Source organism: Salmo salar, chromosome ssa04 (assembly GCF_905237065.1).
Source record: "Salmo salar chromosome ssa04, Ssal_v3.1, whole genome shotgun sequence".
NCBI lineage: Eukaryota > Metazoa > Chordata > Actinopteri > Salmoniformes > Salmonidae > Salmo > Salmo salar.
The window spans coordinates 73,309,049-73,331,144 of NC_059445.1; the positions used below are offsets into that span (position 1 = coordinate 73,309,049).

Here is a 22,096-nt window from a genome sequence, read left to right on the forward strand (position 1 = left end):
GTTTACGTTACAGCCTTATTCTAAAATGTATTAAAATACCTTTTTTTTCCTCATCACACACAGTACTTTTAAAACAGGCTTTTAGAAATGTTTGCAAATGTATTAAATGTTTGCAAATGTATTATTTACATAGTTATTCAGACCCTTTGCTATGATACTTGAAATTGAGCTCAGGTGTATCCTGTTTCCATTGATCATCCTTGAGATGTTTCTACAACTTGATTGGAGTCCACATGTGGTAAACTCAATTGATTGGACATGATTTGGAAAGGCACACACCTGTCTGTATAAGGTCCTACAGTTCACAGTGCATGTCAGAGCAAAAACCAAGCCATGAGGTCGAAGGAATTGTCCGTAGAGCTCCGAGACAGGATTGTGTCGAGGCAATGATATTGGCGCCGGAGGGGATGGCTGCCGTCTTTACGGGCTCCTAACCAACTGTGCTATTTTTCTTTTTTAAATCGCATTGTTTGTAAGTACTTTTGTACATAAAGTTGCTGCTACTGTCTCTTATGACCGAAAAGAGCTTCTGGACATCAGAACACCGTTTACTCACCTCGAACTGAACAATGGTTTTTTCTTTAATGAGTCCGACGCGAAGAATATACTGCTCTCTGGAGACCAGTCCCAAATCCCTGTCATTTGCGTGAAGAAAAGACGGAGATAGAGAGGGAAAAGGTCAACTCGCTGATCTACGGTCTAGACCATACTACCAACAGGACATTAAAAACTGTAATATCTTATGTTTCACAGAGTCATGGAAGAACGACATAGATAATGTAGAGCTGGCTGGATCCTGGACATCCTGACGGGGCCGCCCCCAGGTGGTAAGGGTAGGCGACAACATCTGCCACGCTGATCCTCAACACCGGGGCCCCTCAGGGGTGCGTGCTTAGTCCCCTCTTGTACTCCCTGTTCAAGCAGGACTGTGTGGACAAGCACGACTCCAACACCATCATTAAGTTTGCTGATGACACAAGTGGTAGGCCTGATCACAGACAACAATGAGACAGCCTATAGGGAGGAGGTCAGAGACTTGGCCGTGTGGTGCCAGGACAAAACCTCTTCCTCAATGTAAGCAAGACAAAGGAGATGATCGTGCACTACTGGAAAAGGAGGGCCGGACAGGCCCCCATTAATATCGATTGAGCTGTAGTGGAGCCTGTTGAGAGTTTCAAGTTCCTTGGTGTCAACATCACCAACAAACTATCATGGTCCAAACACACCAAGACAGTTGTGAAGAGGGCACGACAACACTTTTCCCCCCTCAGCAGACTTAAAAGATTTGGTATGGGTCCCCAGATCCTCCAAAAGTTGTACAGCTGCACCAGACAGCATTCTGACGGGTTGCATCACAGCCTGGTATGGCAACTGCTCGCCATCCGACCATAAGGCACTACAGAGGGTAGTGCGTACAGCCCAATACATTACTGGGGCCAAGCTTCCTGCCATCCAGGACCTATATACTAGGCGGTGTCAGAGGAAGGCCCAAAAAATTGTCAAAGACTCCAGTCACCCAAGTCATAGACTGTTCTCTCTGCTACCGCACGGCAAGCGGTAGGAGCAGCCAAGTCTGTATATAGCCTCATTATTGTTATGTAATTTAATTGTTAGTTTTTATTTTTTACTTTATTTTATTTAGTAAATATTTTCTTAACTTTTTTGAACTGCATTGTTGGTTAAGGGCTTGTAAGTAAGCATTCCACAGTAAGGTCTACACCTGTTGTATTTGACGCATGTGACAAATAAAATTTCATTTGGCATTTCTGCAGCATTGAAGGTCCCCAAGAACACATCGGCCTCCATCATTCTTAAAGGGAAGAGGTTTGGAACCACCAAGACTCTTCCTAGAGCTGGCCGCCCAGCCAAACTGAGCAAGTGGGGGAGAAGGGCTTTGGTCAGGGAGGTGACCAAGAAATTGATGGTCTGTCTGATAGAGCTCCAGAGTTCCTTTGTGGAGATGAGAGAATCTTCCAGAAGGACAACCATCTCTGCAGGACTCCACCAATCAGCCCTTTATGGTAGAGAGGCCAGACGGAAGCCACTCCTCAGTAAAAGGCTAATGACAGCCCGCTTGGAGTTTGCCAAAAGTCACCTAAAGAATCTCAGACCATGAGAAAGAAGATTCTCTGGTCTGATGAAACCAAGATTGAACTCTTTGGCCTGAATGCCAAGCGTCACGTCTGGATAAAACCTGGCACCATCCCTACGGTGAAGCATGGTGGTGGCAGCATCATGCTATGGGGATGTAATTCAGCAGCAGGGACTGTGAAACTAGTCAGGATCGAGGGAAAGATGAATGGAGCAAAATACAGAGAGATCCTTGATGAAAACTTGCTCCAGAGCGCTCAGGACCTCAGACCTGGGCAAAGGTTCACCTTCCAACAGAACAACAACCCTAAGTACACAGCCAACACAACACAGGAGTAGCTTCGGGACAAGTCTCTGAATATCCTTGAGTGGCCCAGCCAGGGTCTGGACTTGAACCAGATCAAACATCTTTGGAGAGACCTGAAAATATATTTTCAGTGACGCTCCCCATCCAACCTGACAGAGCTTGAGGGAATCTGCAGAGAAGAATGGGAGAAACCCAAATACATTTTCACATTTTAGGCATTTAGCAGACACTCTTATCCAGAGCGACTTACAGTAGTGAATGCATACATTTCATACATTTTTTTCCCCCGTACTGGTCCCCCATGGGAATCGAACCCACAACCCTGGCGTTGCAAACACCATGCTCTACCAACTGAGCCACACGGCTGGCTCAAGCTTGTAGCGTCATACCCAAGAAGACTCGAGGCTGTAATCACTGCCAAAAGTGCTTCAACAAAGTACTGAGTAAAGGCTCTGAATACTTAAGTAAATGTGATATGTCCTTTTTTTTATACATTTGCAAATATTTCAAAAAATATATAGATTTTTTTCCATGATGAGGTATTATGTGTAGATTGATGAGGGAAAACAAACCATGTAATTAGAATAAGGCTGTAACGTAACAAAATGTGGAAAAGGTTAAGGGATCTGAATACTTTCCGAATGCACTGCATACTTAACATATAGTTAGTTATAAGCAGTGGCGTAACACGCACCCTTGCAACCACTGTGAGGCGCCCCCCACCCCCAAAATTGGTATTGAAAATCATACCGTCGGTATTTCGAAATACCGCAGTATATGGTAGAAACGGTATATTGCCCAAGAATAATGCAGCATGAGTGTGGAGCTAACAATGCAGCTCTGGCAATGAATGACTAACTGGAGAAGGTACTTTGATCTTCACGCTATAAAGTACAGAAGTTTCGGTATACCGTTCAACCTTAGCCTACAGATTAGTACAGTACACACATGAACAATTACCACACACACACACACACACACACACACACACACACACACACACACACACACACACACACACACACACACACACACACACACACACACACACACACACTTATATTGGCCTAGAGCCATCAGGGATAGACCCATCGTTTGGTGAAAGCCTATACTGTATAAATGAAAGGTAAGACAACTACATCACTGGAGACTGACATCACAATCTATAAAAATGACTGTTCACTTCAATGTTCTTTTCTACTGCTCTTGTTGCTATGGATGTTGCTAACGAATGAGCGGTCCCTTTCATAAGGTATTGTGGGAGTGTTATGTGACAGAAAAAGAGCAAAAATGTGTTCATTAGCTCTTAACTCTTCCAGCCACAATCCTTCACTCTTCTCTGATTGAAGAGGATCAACACCTATCCATAGACAATCCACTGAGAAGTTCCCCGATGGGGAAGGAAAGGACTCCCGTAAGGTAGTAGGTACAAGTCCCATGTTGTGGGTAGAATCTGGTTGACATCACTATAAGCACATTACAGGGCTGAAGGGCTCAATTAAATTCATGTCATTTTTACCTGCGATCAAATAAAATTAGCAACTAATAGAGAATCTTCTCTGTATATGATGATATACACAGCATAGTCCAAACACCACTAGGCACATTGGATTGAATCTGGCCTATTACACTGAATAAGTACCACATCAGATATTTCACTATAGGAGAACCGAACACTAAGGTAGAGAGCTCCCCATTCACTTGGAATTACCTTTTAATCTTGCTATTTAAATCAGCTCATTATCAAGACACCTTGACTGCTCAAATTCGCTGAATGTTCAAATTCTTAGGCTTACAGAATCAATGAACCTGGAAGACCACTCAGCAGCAGCATGGCTGTTTAATCCACACAGCAAATACAGAAATCACAGCCCCTGAAGTTTCTCTGCTCCCTCTCCCTGGCTGGCTCATTTATTTTATCTTTATTTATCGAGTCAAGTCAGTTAAGAACAAATTCTTATTTTCAATGACAGCCTAGGAACAGTGGGTTAACTGCCTTGTTCAGGGGCAGAACAACAGATTTTGACCTTGTCAGTTTGGGGATTCAATCTTGCAACCTTCCGGTTACTAGTCCAACGCTCTAACCACTAGGCTATCTGCCGCCCCGCTCATTAAACCAGTGAGCATGGCAAATTAAAAAGAGCTCCTTGTCATGTGCCACACCACTGGGACAACAGGGAGGAAACCGCTGTACTTAAACACTTCCTACTTCCTGTTCCTGCTCAACTCAACTAGTGTCTCTTGCTGAGGGGTGTATTAACTAGACCTACCCTGCACCAGCCCTCAAGTCACTACTGTTCAAACAATCAGGGTAGTCAGGGTGGCCTGAGTCTGATTTTCTGTTCATTTCCTGGCGATTCTACAACCCAGCAGGTGACCTACTGCACACGGCCGTAAGGGGATAAAGAGGAAGCTACCTACGTTAACCACAACCCCAGCCACCCAACCAGCTAGACAGGGGTAGTGGTGGTGCTAGAGGTAGTGTAGAGGGAAGATCTCTGTGGAAGCTGTTATCACTACATTTACTAGGCCGAGCTCAATCCACTACTGTTTGTTAGTGTACACTCAGAAATGCTGATTTTATAGAGACAGAAGACGAGGGCGAGCGGGGTGGGGTTGGCGCGTCAGGAATGCATCACAAATTCCCTTGATAGTGCACTACTTTTTTAACAAGGTTCATAGGGCCCATTAAAAAGTAGTGTATGATTAAGGGAATAGGGTTCTATTTGGGACGTACCCCAGAAATACAATCCAACACAACTCCACTGATTCAGGTTAAGAGGATAGAAATGAATTTCAAATAGCCAGTTAACAACGCATTACAGCATATAGAGAGCTGAGATGTTGAGCTGTGATAACCTGATAATGCCCGGGCCCACACATGCATCCTTAGGTCTAACAGCGGCAGGACTGCGTGACAAACACGGGCATCACTCAACCTGAAGGCCCTGTGGCTAAGTGGAGGGCCCGAATGGAAGAGGAGCTCTGGATGCATCGATCTGCGCTTTGAGGTTATTAGGGAGCCTTTACCACAGAGTAGAGCCCTACCCAGGCCCGACATTCAGGCCCTACCCTACCCAGGCCCGACATTCAGGTCCTACCCTACCCAGGCCCGACATTCAGGCCATACCCTACCCAGGCCCGACATTCATGCCCTACCCTACCCAGGCCCGACATTCATGCCCCACCCTACCCAGGCCCGACATTCATGCCCCACCCTACCCAGGCCCGACATTCAGGCCCTACCCTACCCAGGCTCAACATTCAGGCCCTACCCTACCCAGGCCCGACATTCAGGCCCTACCCTACCCAGGCCCGACATTCATGCCCCACCCTACCCAGGCCCGATTGCTTCTGCCAAATTTAAAGCCCGGCCCGAAACCCTAAATCAGAAATAAATGTCACTCGCCCCATGCGTGCAGGCAGCTCGCTCTGCATGCACTCTGCTCGTGGTGTCTCTGAGTCAGTGAGTAGCCATAGCAACGGCTCAGGCTGCTCTTGGGCTGCTCTTGGGCTGCTCTGCTCAACAAAGAAAGGAGAGCTACACAGACAAAACTCAAGCAACATTATTATTTTCTGTGAAATAATCTCTCTTGTTTTATATTTGACGAGGTTGAAGCACTTTTGACACCACATTATGATCTTAGTCAGATATGACTGTACTGCGCAGCAGAGCACGAGCAAATGGCTCAGCTTCAAAATGTTATTGATGAATTTAGTGATACCCGAGGCCTACCAATAGCCTAGTAGCCAGTAGGCCCTACCCAGCCCTAACCCGATGTAGTGTTGGGGCTGGTCGGGCTCAGGTCAAGTAGCAGAGCTCTACCACAGAGGGTGTGGGTGCAGTGTGTGTGTGTGTGTGTGTGTGTGTGTGTGTGTGTGTGTGTGTGTGTGTGTGTGTGTGTGTGTGTGTGTGTGTGTGTGTGTGTGTGTGACTGCCCTGCTCAGCCTCCATCTCCAACCGGTTAATTAAATCAGCCATTTGGACCTGGTTAGCTGCCTCCCTCCACTCTACTCTGCTTCACACAACATACTGTATTACAGCCTTAACTGGTGGAGCCCGGATTGTTTTCTATGGGGATGCTGCATGGGGCATCCTGAGGAAACAGGATAGGGCAGGATACCCCTGGACTCTCAGAGGAGAGCTAGGACCGAACTGTATATGGATGAGTCATAGTACTGAAACATCATTCAGCCATTAAGCCTTTTCACCGTTTGCTCAATTGATGACCCAGGCAGACTGGATTTTGTAAACCATACAGGATGGACAGGCAGAGCAACACACATACACATCAGTACAACATCAATCAATCCACACACTAACATAATCTTCCCGGCCCAGCCAACCACTCACCCTCTCTAGGTCCTGGCGTAGGTGTGTGAACAGTTTGAGGCGTCGGTACAGCACGTCCTGCTCCTGCTGAGCCAGGTCATCTACCTCGTCTCTTTTCAGCGTCACCAGCGGACGGTTGAAGTTGGACTTCCTCCTCAGCTTCCAGAACTGGTACAGGAAGTCCACGTGGGCGTCCGGCAGGCCCAGGCTCTCCGCCACGTCTTTGGGGTCCACCAGGTGGTAGAACTCGTCCTCCAGCTCCTGTAGTTTCTGTTTGCGTTGGCTGGCCTTCTCCCTCTCCATCTGGTCCCGGTCTGGACGCTCCACAGGTGGCAGCTCGCTGGTCGCTTGGTGGTGTTCCGGCCCGGCGTTGGCTCTGTGCTCGTTGCCGAGTCCGGCCCGGTCCGTTTTGCTGCTGGCACTAGCGCAGTGGGCGCCGTTGGTGTGGTTACTGTTGCCGGCGACAGCGGCAGCGTGGTTACTGTTGCCGGGAGTGCTGCTGTGCTCCAGGCAGTATGATTTGAAGCGCACCTCGTCGTTCTCAGCCAGGATGGTACGCATCTCCAGGCCGTGGTCAAACGAGCAGGTCACATGGAAGGCCACAATACAGGAGGGCATGGAGCACTGGGGAAGGAGGGAGGAGAGTTACATATTTACATATGAGTCACGTCAACACTGCTTAAAAATTGTTAAACACATAAAGATGACAAGGTACACAGTCACAACAATAGTTTTTCTCTGATGATGTTTGCCTCACACAAACAGAAACGTGTTAATGATTGCTAAGCAACACTGTCACAACTCCTTCCTCTGCCACCACAGTGTGCGTGACAAAGAATGTGTTCAGAGAAATGTCTGTTCTGGAAAACTTCTTCTAACCGTCTGCCTCTGTCTGGTCTATCCCAGACAGACAGGCACTCTTGTCCTGTGGGCAACACGGTCAAAACAAACATTGGTTCCCATATTGTCACAAACCCTGATCTGTCTGTACTGCTCTCATAACAACCAGTCTAAAATCAAACCTCTGTTCTTGCCTTTCCTCAGGCCTATCCATTTCAAACCTCAGACTGGTCCCATGACGTGATGGGGGTGAAGGGGGGATGGGGGGAGGAGGAATGGGGGGGGAGGAGGAATGGGGGGAAGGAGGGATGTGGGGAAGGAGGGATGCGGGGAGGAGGGATGCAGGGAAGGGGGGGATGGGGGAGGAGGGATGGGGGAGGGAAGGGAGGCTAGTAGTGTTTTCCATTCCATCAGAGAGGCCTACATTTTCTAAGGGCCTCGGATGACAATGACGAGCATGCTCAAGGACTGCGTCCCAAATGGTACTCTATATTGTGCACTACAGAGGCCTAACTCACAAAGTAGTGCACTATGTAGGGAATAGGATGCCATTTGGGACATCTATCTCTTTCCTTCGCTCTCTACATAGGCTGAGAGGAGCCCACTTCGCTCCGACTCAGTCCTCTCCCATTCCAACCCATTCTTTCTCGTCATCTCTCCTTCCCCCTGTCACATTAGAATATCCCACTTATCTCAGTGGCTGTCTCTCTCCAGAGAGTTTGGAGCCCCTCTGGTTCTGTCTGCCATGACGAGGGGAGAGAAGCCACAACTGGAAATCACTATTCCTCAACTCTTCAGCCTGCAGCATGGTAATGTCCTCAATACCAGCTCCCCACACTGACTAGCATTGTCTGGCCACTAGACATTAAATGGAAGTAGTTCTCTCCAGTCCAAATATATGACAGTCTGTCTGGTGGATAGTGGATACTGATTCTGTACACGCTCTGATGCTTTACTGCAAACTTACTAGACCTCATCACCTTAATGCCAACATTATGGGAGTACCAGATCCTTAGTGTAGATCCCAAATGGCACCCTATTCCCTATATAGTACACTAATTAAAGCAGCCATCAGGGACACATTATTGATGAGCTACATCATAACTTATTAGTATATGAATCTAATAATCCACCAATAAAACATGAAATCATCATTTGTCAGACAGTGATTCAACACGTGTGGTTAGTTAGTGCAACCGGTTTCAGTTGTTTGGTGTCAAACGAGCACAGCTTGACATCAGGGGACGTGCTAATTCTTTCTGAGCAACATCACCTGCTATCTCTCTAAGTCCTATGTGTTCACACCAAACGCACTGCTATTTTAATATGAACAGTATGTGATGATATGTGCCGCTAATGAGGAACTCATTTCCACACCTTCAGGGCATCTTTAACAGCCGAAGGTGCACTGACACACAAAAATGAAAAGGTGTTACTGGAGTGTGAGTGTTAAGTATCGTGATATCGTATTGTGAGGTCCCTGGCTATTCCTAGCCCTAGTGTGTGTGTGTGTGTGTGTGTGTGTGTGTGTGTGTGTGTGTGTGTGTGTGTGTGTGTGTGTGTGTGTGTGTGTGTGTGTGTGTGTGTGTATATCTCACCTGTATGCAGGTGCCCGTGTGTTCTCGACACAGGCTGCAGGACAGGGCCCAGCGGCTGGCGGGAATGTGGGACACCTTAGTAATGGGCTCCATCTTCTCTGGACAGCCTATACTCACCTGGATACCACACACACACACACACAATGTCAACACAGATGTGTCTTACAAGACGTTTATACAGACAGTCACATCACGTACATGTAGGGTTCCCAGAGGAGTGTTCATAGAGTTTGTATAGATACTAATCAGGCACTGTGGTTCAGACTTTAATACAGATTGTACGCGGTTCTTTTACTGAATTGATTGAATTTCATGTTTTCTTTATATAGTCTATATGACCATCAGGATAAAGACGGCATTCTGCATGCTGAGTATTTCTAGACCCAGTACTGTGCTCTCCTGAAGTGCCCTTCCATTCCGGACAGGATCCGATATTCATTCCCCCACATTCATATTCCTCACTCTGAAAATACTTTCTGTAAGCCTCACCCTTCATGTCAAATCAAATCAAATTTATTTATAAAGCCCTTCTTACATCAGCTGATATCTCAAAGTGCTGTACAGAAACCCAGCCTAAAACCCCAAACAGCAAGTAATTGTCACGGCTGTCTAGGACCAGTGGAGATGTGGAATCAGGAGCAGGAGGCAGAGGGCCGGAGCAACAGTGTTTTAATAATAAATGCCAACACAATAGCCGTAGGGCACAGGGCGCGTGACAAAAGTCCGCCAGGGAAAAACACATTCCCAAAATTAAACGCTCCGGAAAAAGTGCACGGGGCGCAGCCCGGCAATATAATAGACAATATCCAGAAAACAAACAGCTATACTCGCAACTGTCTGGAGTAGACAATAAACAATCCCGCACGAGAACCCCAACTGAAAATACACACTAAATAACCCCCCACTAATGACAGACACAAAACAGGCGCGGGATAGACAGACAAAACCAAAAGATACAGAAACAACGATCGAGGCAGAGGGCTCTTACGGGGTGGTCGAGGGAGTGCTCAGGTAGGTGCATAGGAGTTTCCATCGGTGCGACTACGGTGGAGAGTCCAGACCAAGTCTCCACCGTGCACATTCCCTCAGAGTATGCCGATTTGGCTATCGCCTTCAGTAAGACGAAGGCGACTCTATTACCCCCCCATCGACGAGGGGATTGTGCGATAAACCTCCAGGCCGACGCGGTTCTTCCTAGGAGTCACGTGTATCCTCTGTCTCAGGAGGAGACAGTGGCTATGGATACATACGTCACTGAGTCCTTGAGACAGGGATACATTCGGCCATCTAAGTCCCCCGTCTCCTCAAGCTTTTTTTTCGTGAAGAAGAAGGAGGGAGGTCTGCGCCCGTGCATTGACTATAGAGGTCTAAATGCTATCACAGTGGGTTTCAGTTACCCGCTACCTCTCATTGCTACGGCAGTGGAGTCATTTCACGGAGCGCGCTTCTTCACGAAATTAGATCTCAGGAGCGCGTATAACCTGGTGCGTATCCGAGATGGAGACGAGTGGAAAACCACATTTAGTACCACATCGGGCCATTATGAGTACCTCGTCATGCCGTATGGGTTAAAGAACGCTCCTGCTGTCTTCCAATCCTTTGTGGACGAGGTCCTTCGGGACATGCTCGGGCAGGGTGTGGTGGTGTACATCGATGACATCCTGATCTGCTCCGCCACACGCGCTGAGCATGTGTCCCTGGTGCGTAGAGTGCTTGGGCGGCTGCGGACGCATAACCTATACGTCAAGGCTGAGAAATGTGAGTTCTCCAAACGAGCCGTCTCATTTCTAGGATATCGCATTTCCACCTCGGGGGTGGAGGTGGAGTGTGACCACATGACGGCTGTGCGTAATTGGCCAACCCCAACCACTGTGAAGGAGGTGCAGCGGTTCTTGGGGTTCGCTAATTATTATCAGAGGTTTATCCGGGGTTTTGGCCAGGTGGCGGCTCCCATTACCTCACTGATGAAGGGGGGGCCGGTGCGGCTACGATGGTCAGCAGAGGCGGACAGAGCCTTCCATCGTCTGAAGGTTCTGTTTACCAACGCACCTGTCCTGGCGCATCCGGACCCCTCTTTGCCATTCATAGTGGAGGTGGACGCGTCCGAGGCTGGGGTAGGAGCTGTGCTATCGCAGCGCTCGGGCGTTCCGCCGAAGCTCCGCCCATGTGCGTTCTTTTCTAAGAAGCTGAGCCCGGCGGAGCGCAACTATGATGTGGGGGACCGGGAGCTGTTAGCCGTGGTCAGGGCTTTGACGGTGTGGAGACATTGGCTTGAGGGGGCACGTCACCCTTTTCTCATCTGGACCGACCACTGTAACCTGGAGTATATTCGGGCAGCGAGGAGGCTTAATCCCCGTCAGGCAAGGTGGGCCATGTTTTTTACAAGGTTTCACTTTACCCTCTCGTACATTCCAGATTCCCGGAACCGGAAGCCTGACACACTGTTGCGTCTCTACGACACCGAGGAGCGGACCATCGATCCCACTCCCATACTTCCCGCCTCCTGTCTGGTGGCACCGGTGGTATGGGAGGTGGATGCGGACATCGAGCGGGCGGGTCGGTCAGAACCCACTCCACCGCAGTGTCCCGTGGGCCTGAAATACATTCTGCTTGGTGTTCGCGATCGCCTGGTCCGATGGTCCCACACTCTACCCTCCTCGGGTCATCCTGGGGTGGAACGGAGAGTGCGGGGCCTGAAGGGAAGGTACTGGTGGCCCACCTTGGCTGAGGATGTTCGTCTCTTCCTGTTCGGTATGCGCTCAGTGCAAGGCTCCTAGGCACCTGCCTCGAGGGAAATTATGGCCCCTCCCCGTTCCACAACGGCCTTGGTCTCACCTCTCTGTGGATTTCCTCACGAATCTCCCGCCGTCCCAGGGGAATACGGCGATCCTGGACGTTGTGGACAGGTTCTCTAAGTCCTGCCGTCTGCTCCCTTTGCCCGGTCTTCCTACGGCCCTGCAGACCGCGGAGGCCCTGTTCACCCATGTCTTCCGGCACTATGGGGTGCCCGAGGACATCGTATCTGATCGGGGTCCCCAGTTCACATCCAGGGTGTGGAGATAATTTATGGAGAGGCTGGGGTCTCGGTCAGCTTGACCTCGGGGTTCCACCCCGAGAGTAATGGGCAGGTAGAGCGCATTAACCAGGATGTGGGCAGGTTCCTGCGGTCGTATTGCCGGGAACGGCCAGGGGAGTGGGCGCAGTTCGTGCCATGGGGCCGAGATGGCCCAGAACTCTCAGCGCCACTCCTCTACCAACCTGTCACCCTTCCAGGTGGTATTGGGGTATCAGCCGGTCCTGGTGCCATGGCAACAGAGCCAGACGGAGGCTCCTGCGGTGGAGGCATGGGTGAAGCGCTCTCAGGAGACCTGGAATGGTGTCCAGGAGTGCCTAAGGAGGGCTGGTGAACGACACAAGGAGAGCGCTGACCGCCACCGCAGTGACGCCCCCGTGTTTAACCCGGGGGACAGAGTCTGACTCTCGACCCGGAACCTGCCTCTCCGCCTGCCCTGCCGGAAGCTGGGTCCGTGGTTTGTGGGGCCGTTCAAAGTCCTGAGGAGGATAAACGAGGTGTGTTACAGGTTACAACTCCCTTCATATTACCGCATTAACCCCTCGTTTCATGTGTCTCTCCTCAGGCCGGTGGTAGCTGGTCCGCTGCAGGACGATGAGGTGCTGGAGGTCCCCCCGCCCCCCTGGACATCGGGGGGGCCCCGGCGTACACAGTCCGAGCCACCCTGGACTCCCGACGTCGGGTAGGGGGCCTGCAGTACCTCATGGACTGGGAGGGGTACGGTCCGGAGGAGAGGTGCTGGGTCCCGGCGGCAGACATTCTAGATCCACCTATGCTACAGGAATTCCACCGTCGCCGTCCGGATCGGCCGGCGCCTCGCCCTCCGGGCCGTCCCCGAGGCCGGCGTCAGGGGAGGGGTACTGTCACAGTATCTAATGAAGGTGGCGCCCCTCCTTGGTCGGGCGGCGCTCGGCAGTCGTCGTCGCCGGCCTATTAGCTGCCATCGATCGTTGTTTCTGTATCTTTTGGTTTTGTCTGTCTATCCCGCGCCTGTTTTGTGTCTGTCATTAGTGGGGGGTTATTTAGTGTGTATTTTCAGTTGGGGTTCTCGTGCGGGATTGTTTATTGTCTAAATAACCCCCCACTAATGACAGACACAAAACAGGCGCGGGATAGACAGACAAAACCAAAAGACACAGAAACAACGATCGGTGGCAGCTAATAGGCCGACGACGACGACCGCCGAGCGCCGCCCGACCGAGGAGGGCGCCACCTTCGTTAGATACTGTGACAGTAATGCAGGTGTAGAAGCACGTCCAGCCCTAATAACATCCAGACATTCCTGACATCCTCTCCTCTCCCTGACATTCCTGACATCCTGTCCTCTCCCTGACAATCCTGACATCCTGTCCTCTCCCTGGCAATCCTGACATCCTCTCCTCTCCCTGACAATCCTGACATCCTCCCTCCCCTCCTCTCCCTGACAATCCTGACATCCTGTCCTCTCCCTGACAATCCTGACTTCCTCTCCTCTCCCTGACAATCCTGACATCCTCCCTCCCCTCCTCTCCCTGACAATCCTGACATCCTGTCCTCTCCCTGACAATCCTGACATCCTCTCCTCTCCCTGACAATCCTGACATCCTCTCCTCTCCCTGACAATCCTGACATCCTCTCCTCTCCCTGACAATCCTGACATCCTGTCCTCTCCCTGACAATCCTGACATCCTGTCCTCTTCCTGACAATCCTGACATCCTGTCCTCTCCCTGACAATCCTGACATCCTCTCCTCTCCCTGACAACCCTGACATCCTCTCCTCTCCCTGACAATCCTGAAATCCTCCATCCCCTCCTTTCCCTGACAATCCATGAAATGCTGTATGAATCCTCCCCATTCTGACAGCAACCATTGAACCAGAAGTTTCACACAGAGTGGAAGACTGTGATCCCTCGCTCCGCACAGGCAGCACCCTAATTCCTTTCCCTTGCCTCACTTTTGTCCTCTCTTGATTAGGATATCCAAGCGTTTTCAGCTTTAAAGAACTGTGTCTCTTTCAGAGTGTCTTTCTCTGTGTGTGTTTGTGTTTGTGTTTGTCTTTGAGTGTGTGTGTGTGTGTGTGTGTGTGTGTGTGTGTGTGTGTGTGTGTGTGTGTGTGTGTGTGTGACTTTCTCTGAGTGTGTGTGTGTGTGACTTTCTCTGAGTGTGTGTGTGTGTTTGTCTTTGAGTGTGTGTGTGACTTTCTCTGAATGTGTGTGTGTGTGTGTGTGTGAGAGACTTTCTCTGAGTGTGCGTGTGTGTGTGTGTGTGTTTGTTTTTGAGTGTGTGTGTGTGTGTGTGAGACTTTCTCTGAGTGTGTGTGTGTGTGTGTGTGTGTGTGTGTGTGTGTGTGTGTGTGTGTGTGTGGAGACTTTCTCTGAGTGTGCGTGTGTGTGTGTTTGTCTTTGAGTGTGTGTGTGTGTGTGTGTGAGACTTTCTCTGAGTGTGTGTGTGTGTGTTTGTTTTTGAGTGTGTGTGTGTGTGTGTGTGTGTGTGTTTTTGAGTGTGTGTGTGTGTGTGTGTGTGTGTGTGTGTGTGTGTGTGTGTGTGTGTGACTTTCTTTGAGTGTGCATGTGTGTGTTTGTGGTGCTTTTCAAATCACTCCTTCCGCTCATCCCGGCTCCAATTAGTTTATATTTCCAAAAGGCGATGAAAAGCTTTAATTTAAAGTGACAACTGGAAATGAGGAGGAAATCAAACGAAAAGGCAGAACATTTAAGTTGACCTTTTTTATGAGGAGGGGGTTTGGAGGGCTGCTAAGAGAGTCACAGAGCTGCAGGGAGGGAGGTTAGTACTTTTGAAGACTAAGTGAGATACAGCCTCAGCTGTAGCCGGACCCTCTGAGTGACACAGTCAAAGCCTCAGCCTGTATGACTGCCATTGTGAAAGCCGCTCTCACACTTCACACCTGTCAAATTCCCATCTCCGCCAAGATGTCTTATTAACTTACACCTTGTTACCTGTGTCTTTAGTGCTGAGAAAGAGAGCTAGAGAGATCGCAGCAGCAATAATTAATGTATATTTAAAGAAGTTGGCGAGGAAGTAGAACAAACTAGGGTAGAACAAACTAGGGTTGTCACGATACCAGTATTGAGATACTAAGAGACCAGATTTTCCCAAGCAAAAAATGAAAACACAAAGCAAACACAAAGCAACTCTTTGGTGATTAAAAACCTGCTGTATGTAACAAAATGTGTGTGCTATAGCTTGTTAAAGAAACATGTGATTCTGGGTGACAACATAAGGTTGCCTGTTTCCAACATTAGGAATGTTTCCCTTGAGGAAATTCAGTCCACTTCATGTTTTCTTTCCTTGCTACGATACCTCTGAGTATCGCGATACTGGTATTGTGACAACCATAAAACAAACACAGAACAATAACAAGTAGTCCTATCAAGGGTAACAAAATACAATTATTACTAAAAGGTTTCAGGACCCTGAACGGCACTTCATTAACTGGGTTCTAAGCTCTTAACGCTGGTTTGAGAAGCAGGTCTAGGAGCACTTTAGTCTTAATGTCCCCGTAATGTTGATGCTCAAGGTGTGTGTGTGCTTGTCTGTTTGGAAGTGGGAGTGTGTGTATCTGCATATATGTGAATCATTGCTGGATCTAGAGTTTCTGGGTTCAAGTTCAGGCTCTGTCGCAGTCGGCCGCGACCAGGAGACCCATGGGGCGGCGCACAATTGGCCCAGCGTCGTCCGGGTTAGGGGAGGGTTTGGCCGGCAGGGATGTCCTTGTCCCATTGCGCACTAGCGACTCCTGTGGTGGGCCGGGCACAGTGCACGCCGACACGGTCGCCAGGTGCACGGTGTTTCCTCCGACACATTGGTGCGGCTTGCTTCCGGGTTAAGTGGGCATTGTGTCAAGAAGCAGTGCGGATTCTGCAAAGCCATAGCCAATTAATAAATAACATAATAATACTTGTAGGAAAGGTTTTCATCTTTAGCTCACAAGTGTCTGTAATAAAGCTCTTTTGTGGAAAAAACTCATTCTGATTGGCTGGGCCTGGCTCACAAGTGGGTGGGTCTATGCCCTCCCAGGCCCATCCATGGCTGTGCCCCTGCCAAGTCATGTGAAATCCATTGATTATGGCCTAATTTATTTATTTCAAATGACTAATTTCCTTATATAACTGTAACTCATCAGAATCTTTGAAATTGTTGCATGTTGTGTTTATATTTTTGTTCAGTATGTCTGACTTGTCTAGTTAAATAAAGGTTAAATATATACATATCTTTTAAATTAATTAATCCATATGAATTACACTTTGGATGGTGTATCAATACACCCAGTCACTACAACAGATACAGGCTTCCTTCCTAAGTCAGTTGCTGGAGAGGAAGGAAACCATGAAGCCAATGGTGACTTAAAATGTTCAGCGTTTAATGGCTGTGATAGGAGAAAACTGAGGATGGATCAACAACATTGTAGTTACTCCACAATACTAACCTAAATGACAAAGTGAAAAGAAGGAAGCTTGTACAGAAAAAAAATATTCCAAACATTCATCCTGTTTGCAATAAGGCACTAGTAAAATTGCTAAGAAATTAACTTTGTCCTGAAGCACAGGAACCGTCGTTGACGGTGGCCACCCTCCCTTCCCTCCCTTTAGGTTTGGGGTAGTTTTTATGGGTTTTGTTTTGAGGTGCATTCGGGATCTGCACTTTTGGGGGGGTACTGTCACGTCCTGGCCAGTAAAAGGGGTTATTTGTCATTGTAGTTGGTCAGGGCGTGGCAGGGGGTGTTTGTTTTGTGTGGTTGGGTATTGTGGGTTTAGGTTCTAGTTTTCTTATTTCTATGTTTATCTAGCTTTTCTAGTTCTATGTGAGTTTTATCAATGACCTCCAATTAGAGTCAGCTGGTTGTTGTTGTCTCTAATTGGAGGCCATATTTAGTTGTGTTTGTTTTCACTGGGTTTTGTGGGTGGTGGTTTCTAGTATAGTCTATGCACCTTACTGGACTGTTTTCGTTGTTTGTTTTGTATTGATTAAGTGTTTTCTTTAACCTGTTAGGGCTAGGGGGCAGTATTGACACGGCCGGATAAAAAACGTACCCGATTTAATCTGGTTACTACTCCTGCCCAGTAACTAGAATATGCATATAATTATTGGCTTTGGATATAAAACACCCTAAAGTTTCTAAAACTGTTTGAATGGTGTCTGTGAGTATAACAGAACTCATATGGCAGGCCAAAACCTGAGAAGATTCCATGCAGGAAGTGGCCTGTCTGACAAGTTGTTGTTCATCTTGGCTCTTTTTATTGAAGACTGAGGATCTTTGCTATAACGTGACACTTCCTACGGCTCCCATAGGCTCTCAGAGCCCGGGAAAAAGCTGAACGATATCGAGGCAGCCTCTGGCTGAAACACATTATCGCGTTTGGTAAGTGGCCGATCAGAGTACTATGGGCTTAGGTGTGTGCCCGAGTCGACCCCATGCTTTATTTTCTTTCGTCTGTTTACCTAAATGCAGATTCCCGGTCGGAATATTATCGCTTTTTTATGAGAAAAATGGCATAAAAATGGATTTTAAACAGCGGTTGACATTCTTCGAAGTACGGTAATGGAATATTTAGAATTGTTTTGTCACGAATTGCGCCATGCTCGTCACCCTTATTTACCCTTTCGGATAGTGTCTTGAACGCACGAACAAAACGCCGTTATTTGGATATAACAATGGATTATTTGGGACCAAACCAACATTTGTTATTGAAGTAGAAGTCCTGGGAGTGCATTCTGAAGAAGACAGCAAAGGTAATAACATTTTTCTTATAGTAAATCTGACTTTTGTGAGTGCTAAAGTTGCTGGGTGTCTAAATAGCTAGCCCTGTGATGCCGGGCTATCTACTGAGAATATTGAAGAAAGTGCTTTCACCGAAAAGCTATTTTAAAATCGGACATATCGAGTGCATAGAGGAGTTCTGTATCTATAATTCTTAAAATAATTGTTATGCTTTTTGTGAACGTTTATCGTGAGTAATTTAGTAAATTCACCGGCAGTGTTCGGTGGGAATGCTAGTCACATGCTAGTCACATGCTAATGTAAAAAGCTGGTTTTTGATATAAATATGAACTTGATTGAACAAAACATGCATGTAGTGTATAACATAATGTCCTAGGGTTGTCATCTGATGAAGATCATCAAAGGTTAGTGCTGCATTTAGCTGTGGTTTGGGTTTATGTGACATTATATGCTAGCTTGAAAAATGGGTGTCTGATTATTTCTGGCTGGGTACTCTGCTGACATAATCTAATGTTTTGCTTTCGTTGTAAAGCCTTTTTGAAATCGGAGTGTGTGGTTAGATTAACGAGAGTCTTGTCTTTAAAATGGTGTAAAATAGTCATATGTTTGAAAAATTGAAGTTTTTGCATTTTTGAGGTATTTGAATAACGCGCCACGGGATTACACTGGCTGTTGAGTAGGTGGGACGCAAGCGTCCCACTTAGCCCATAGAGGTTAATAAATAAGAGGATGAGCACTTTACCCGCTGCGTTTTGGTCCCCCTTCAACGACGAGTGTTACAATATATGAGATTCTTCAAAGTAGCCACCCTTTGCCTTGATGACAGCTTTGCACACAAAGAAAACCCCTTGAATGAGTAAGTGTGTCCAAACTTTTGACTGGTACTGTATGTAAATTAGATATTTCTGTATTTCATTTTCAATACATTTGCGAAAAATTCACTTTGTTATTATGGGTTATTGTGTGTAGATGGGTGAAAAAACAACAACATTTAATCCATTTTGAATTTAGGCTGTAACACAACAAAATGTGGAATAACATTTTACATTTTTACATTTTAGTCATTTAGCAGACGCTCTTATCCAGAGCGACTTACAGTAGTGAATGCATACATTTCATACATTTTTTTCCCCCATACTGGTCCCCCGTGGGAATCAAACCCACAACCCTGGCGTTGCAAACACCACGCTCTACCAACTAAGTCAAGGGGAATGAATACTTACTGAAGGCACTGCATGTATGTGTGCGTGCTTGCGTGTGAGTGCATGTGTATAATGTGTGTGTTTACATATTTGTGTGTGCATGTGTGTGGGTGCACATATGTGTGTGTGTGTCCAGTGGGCTCACCTCAGGGATCCATAAGGCACAGCTGACATGAACCCACTTGGTTCCACTGCGGGTGGGCTTCAGGGCTCCTCCTCTCTTGGGGCAAAGCAGGCATTTGGGTTGCACCCCCAGGGCGCAGGTTCGGCACAGCCAACTCCCCTGTGGGACCTTCAGGATCCCATAACACGCCTGGGGAGAGACAGAGGGGTGAGGGAGGAAAAGGAGAGAGGAGGAGGAGAAGGAGAGGGGGGAGGAGACAGAGGAGAAAGGGGAAGGACACAGAGGAGGAGAGGGAGAGGGGGGAGGAGACGGAGGAGAGAGGGGGAGGAGACATGAGAAAGGGGGAGGAGACAGGAGAAAGGGGGAGGAAACAGGAGAGAGGGAGGAGACAGAGCAGGAGAGGGAGAGAGGGGGAGGAGACAGGAGAAAGGGGGAGGAGACAGGAGAGAGGGGGAGGAGACAGGAGAAAGGGGGAGGAGACAGGAGAGAGGGAGGAGACGGAGCCGGAGAGGGAGAGAGGGGGAGGAGACAGAGAAGAGGGGGGCAGGAGAAGGAAAAAGGGACGAGGAACTATTTTCAAACATTTCGAAACAGCGTTGAACAGAGGAGGTTGACAGAGCTGTATGACTGCCAGAGAATTGTGAAACCAATTAACGCCATTACACCCAATAAAAAAAACAGCAGTCTGAAAAACTAAAACGAGGTCGATGGGTCTATTCCTTGGATGTATTTTTCTTACTGTTTAAAACTGTCAAAAACTCAGAATAATATTTTAATTCCAATAACAGGGAGATTTTTTATATTTTTTTATTATTTATTTAACAAGGCAAGTCAGTTAAGAACAAATTCTTATTTACAATGATGGCCTATTTTCTGTAAGATCTGACAGTTGAAGGAGGTAAGGAGTCAAAGGAAGAAGAGTATAGTATCCAGTTTCTCCACGGAACTATAAACAATCCCCAATTAACACCTTTGTCCTTCTTGTCATGACCCCAAAGAACTACAAATCCCCCCCATCCCCAATCGCCCCCTGATCCCAAACAAAACACCCTCAATACGATCAAAACTGACTTTCCCCTCTATTCACTTACACCCTCTTCCAACGAGAAGACACTGTTAACACCCCTAGAACATCTACTTGTCCCATCCTCTTCACCCAGAAAAACATCCCAACTCAACTGCAACCCCTCCATGTACCTGATGTACGCAGATGTTGCACTTGTCACAGAAGACCATCTCGTTGCCATCCTCTCCCTCTGGGGACCGGCACACGTCACACACCACGTCCTCGTCGTACTCGATGCCCAGGCCCTCCTCCGTCTCGATGGCCTGCTGCATGTTCTCCTCACACTGGCTCTCCAGCTCCACCAGCACACGCTCCATGGTCAGCTCGTCCAGCTCCGGCAGCGCTGAGGGAGGGAAGGAGAGAGAGGTGGGTCAGTGTCAGACACTGGGTTGGGACATGGGTCAGAGTCGGTCTATTATACGTTTGGGAGAGAAGGACAGAGCGTCTAGTTAAGGGTTACAGCTAGTCACATGGCTAGCTGTAACCCTTATCACCTATGGAAATCTATATCTGATTGACACGTGTCTTGCGCTGTGTCTCTTTCATTTTTCTCATTCGTTTGCTGAACATTTTGTACTATTAAACCCTGGCTATAAATGTATCTTGTACGTCAAATTGCCACAAACAAAAGCAACTGTCAATGTGTCAGACCAAGGCTGCATTCTGATCTTTTGCCACTTAACTTATCTTTTGACCAATCAGATCAAATTATTTGGCAATAAATTGGGCCAAAGATCAGAATTGGGCTGCCTGTGTAAATGCAGCCAAAATCTTATAAGTACTGGTAAAAGGCCTGTCATGGATTACATTTAGCATATTTTTTGTACTGAATGATATCAGATCTTCAACCAAAATCTAATATTAGATAAAAGGAAACCTACGTTTTACAAATAACCAAAAAAATAGACACAAATTTTTGTTTATTTAACAAAGTTATGCAATACCCAATTCCCCTGTGTGAAAAAGTAATTGCCCCCTTACACTCAATAACTGGTTGTGCCACCTTTAGCTGCAATGACTGCAACCAAATGCTTCCTGTAGTTGGGCACGATATCTAAGAAAGTCTCGAGGTTTTGCTCGCCTGAGGTAGAGTATCTCATGATAAGCTGTAGACCACACTATCTACCTAGAGAGTATTCATCTGTATTTTTTGTAGCTGTCTACATACCACCACAGACTGATGCTGGCACTAAGACCGCACTGAATGAGCTGTATTCCGCCATAAGCAAACAGGAAAACACTCACCCAGAGGAGGCGCTCCTAGTAGCCAGGGACTTTAATGCAGGGAAACTTAAATCCATCTTATCAAATTTCTTTCAGCATGTTAAATGTGCAACCAGAAGGGAAAAAAACTCTGGACCACCTTTACTCCACACACAGAGATGCATACAAAGCTCTCCCTCACAATCCATTTGACAAATCTGACCATAATTTTATCCTCCTGATTCTGATGCCTGATGTCCTAGCCATTTCTGAATCCTGGCTTAGGGAGGCCACCAAACATTCTGAAATGTCCATCCCCAATTACAACATTTTCCGTCAAGACAGAACTGCTAAAGGGATGGAAATGCAATCTACTGTAGAGATAGCCTGCAGAGTTCTGTCATACTATCCAGGTCTATGCCCAAACAGTTCGAACTTCTATTTTTAAAGAACCATCTCTCCAGAAATAAGTCCCTCACTGTTGCCACTTGTTATAGACCCCCCTCAGCTCCCAGCTGTGCCCTGGACACCATATGTGA

General features: G+C 47.6%; 1 protein-coding gene across 4 annotated transcripts in view; it reads right to left on the bottom strand.

Moving 5' to 3' along the window:
- The window catches only part of LOC106603811 (protein Jade-1), a 253,496-nt gene that overhangs the window by 75,285 nt on the left and 156,115 nt on the right, over positions 1-22,096 (bottom strand). For all 4 annotated transcript variants that reach the window (XM_045717329.1, XM_045717328.1, XM_045717327.1 and 1 more), the window contains 4 exons: positions 20,486-20,697; positions 19,310-19,477; positions 9,170-9,286; positions 6,753-7,355 (listed from right to left, as the gene is read on the bottom strand). In XM_045717329.1, coding sequence (XP_045573285.1) covers positions 6,753-7,355; positions 9,170-9,286; positions 19,310-19,477; positions 20,486-20,697 — 1,100 coding nt within the window. The remainder of the gene's footprint in view (positions 1-6,752; positions 7,356-9,169; positions 9,287-19,309; positions 19,478-20,485; positions 20,698-22,096) is intronic.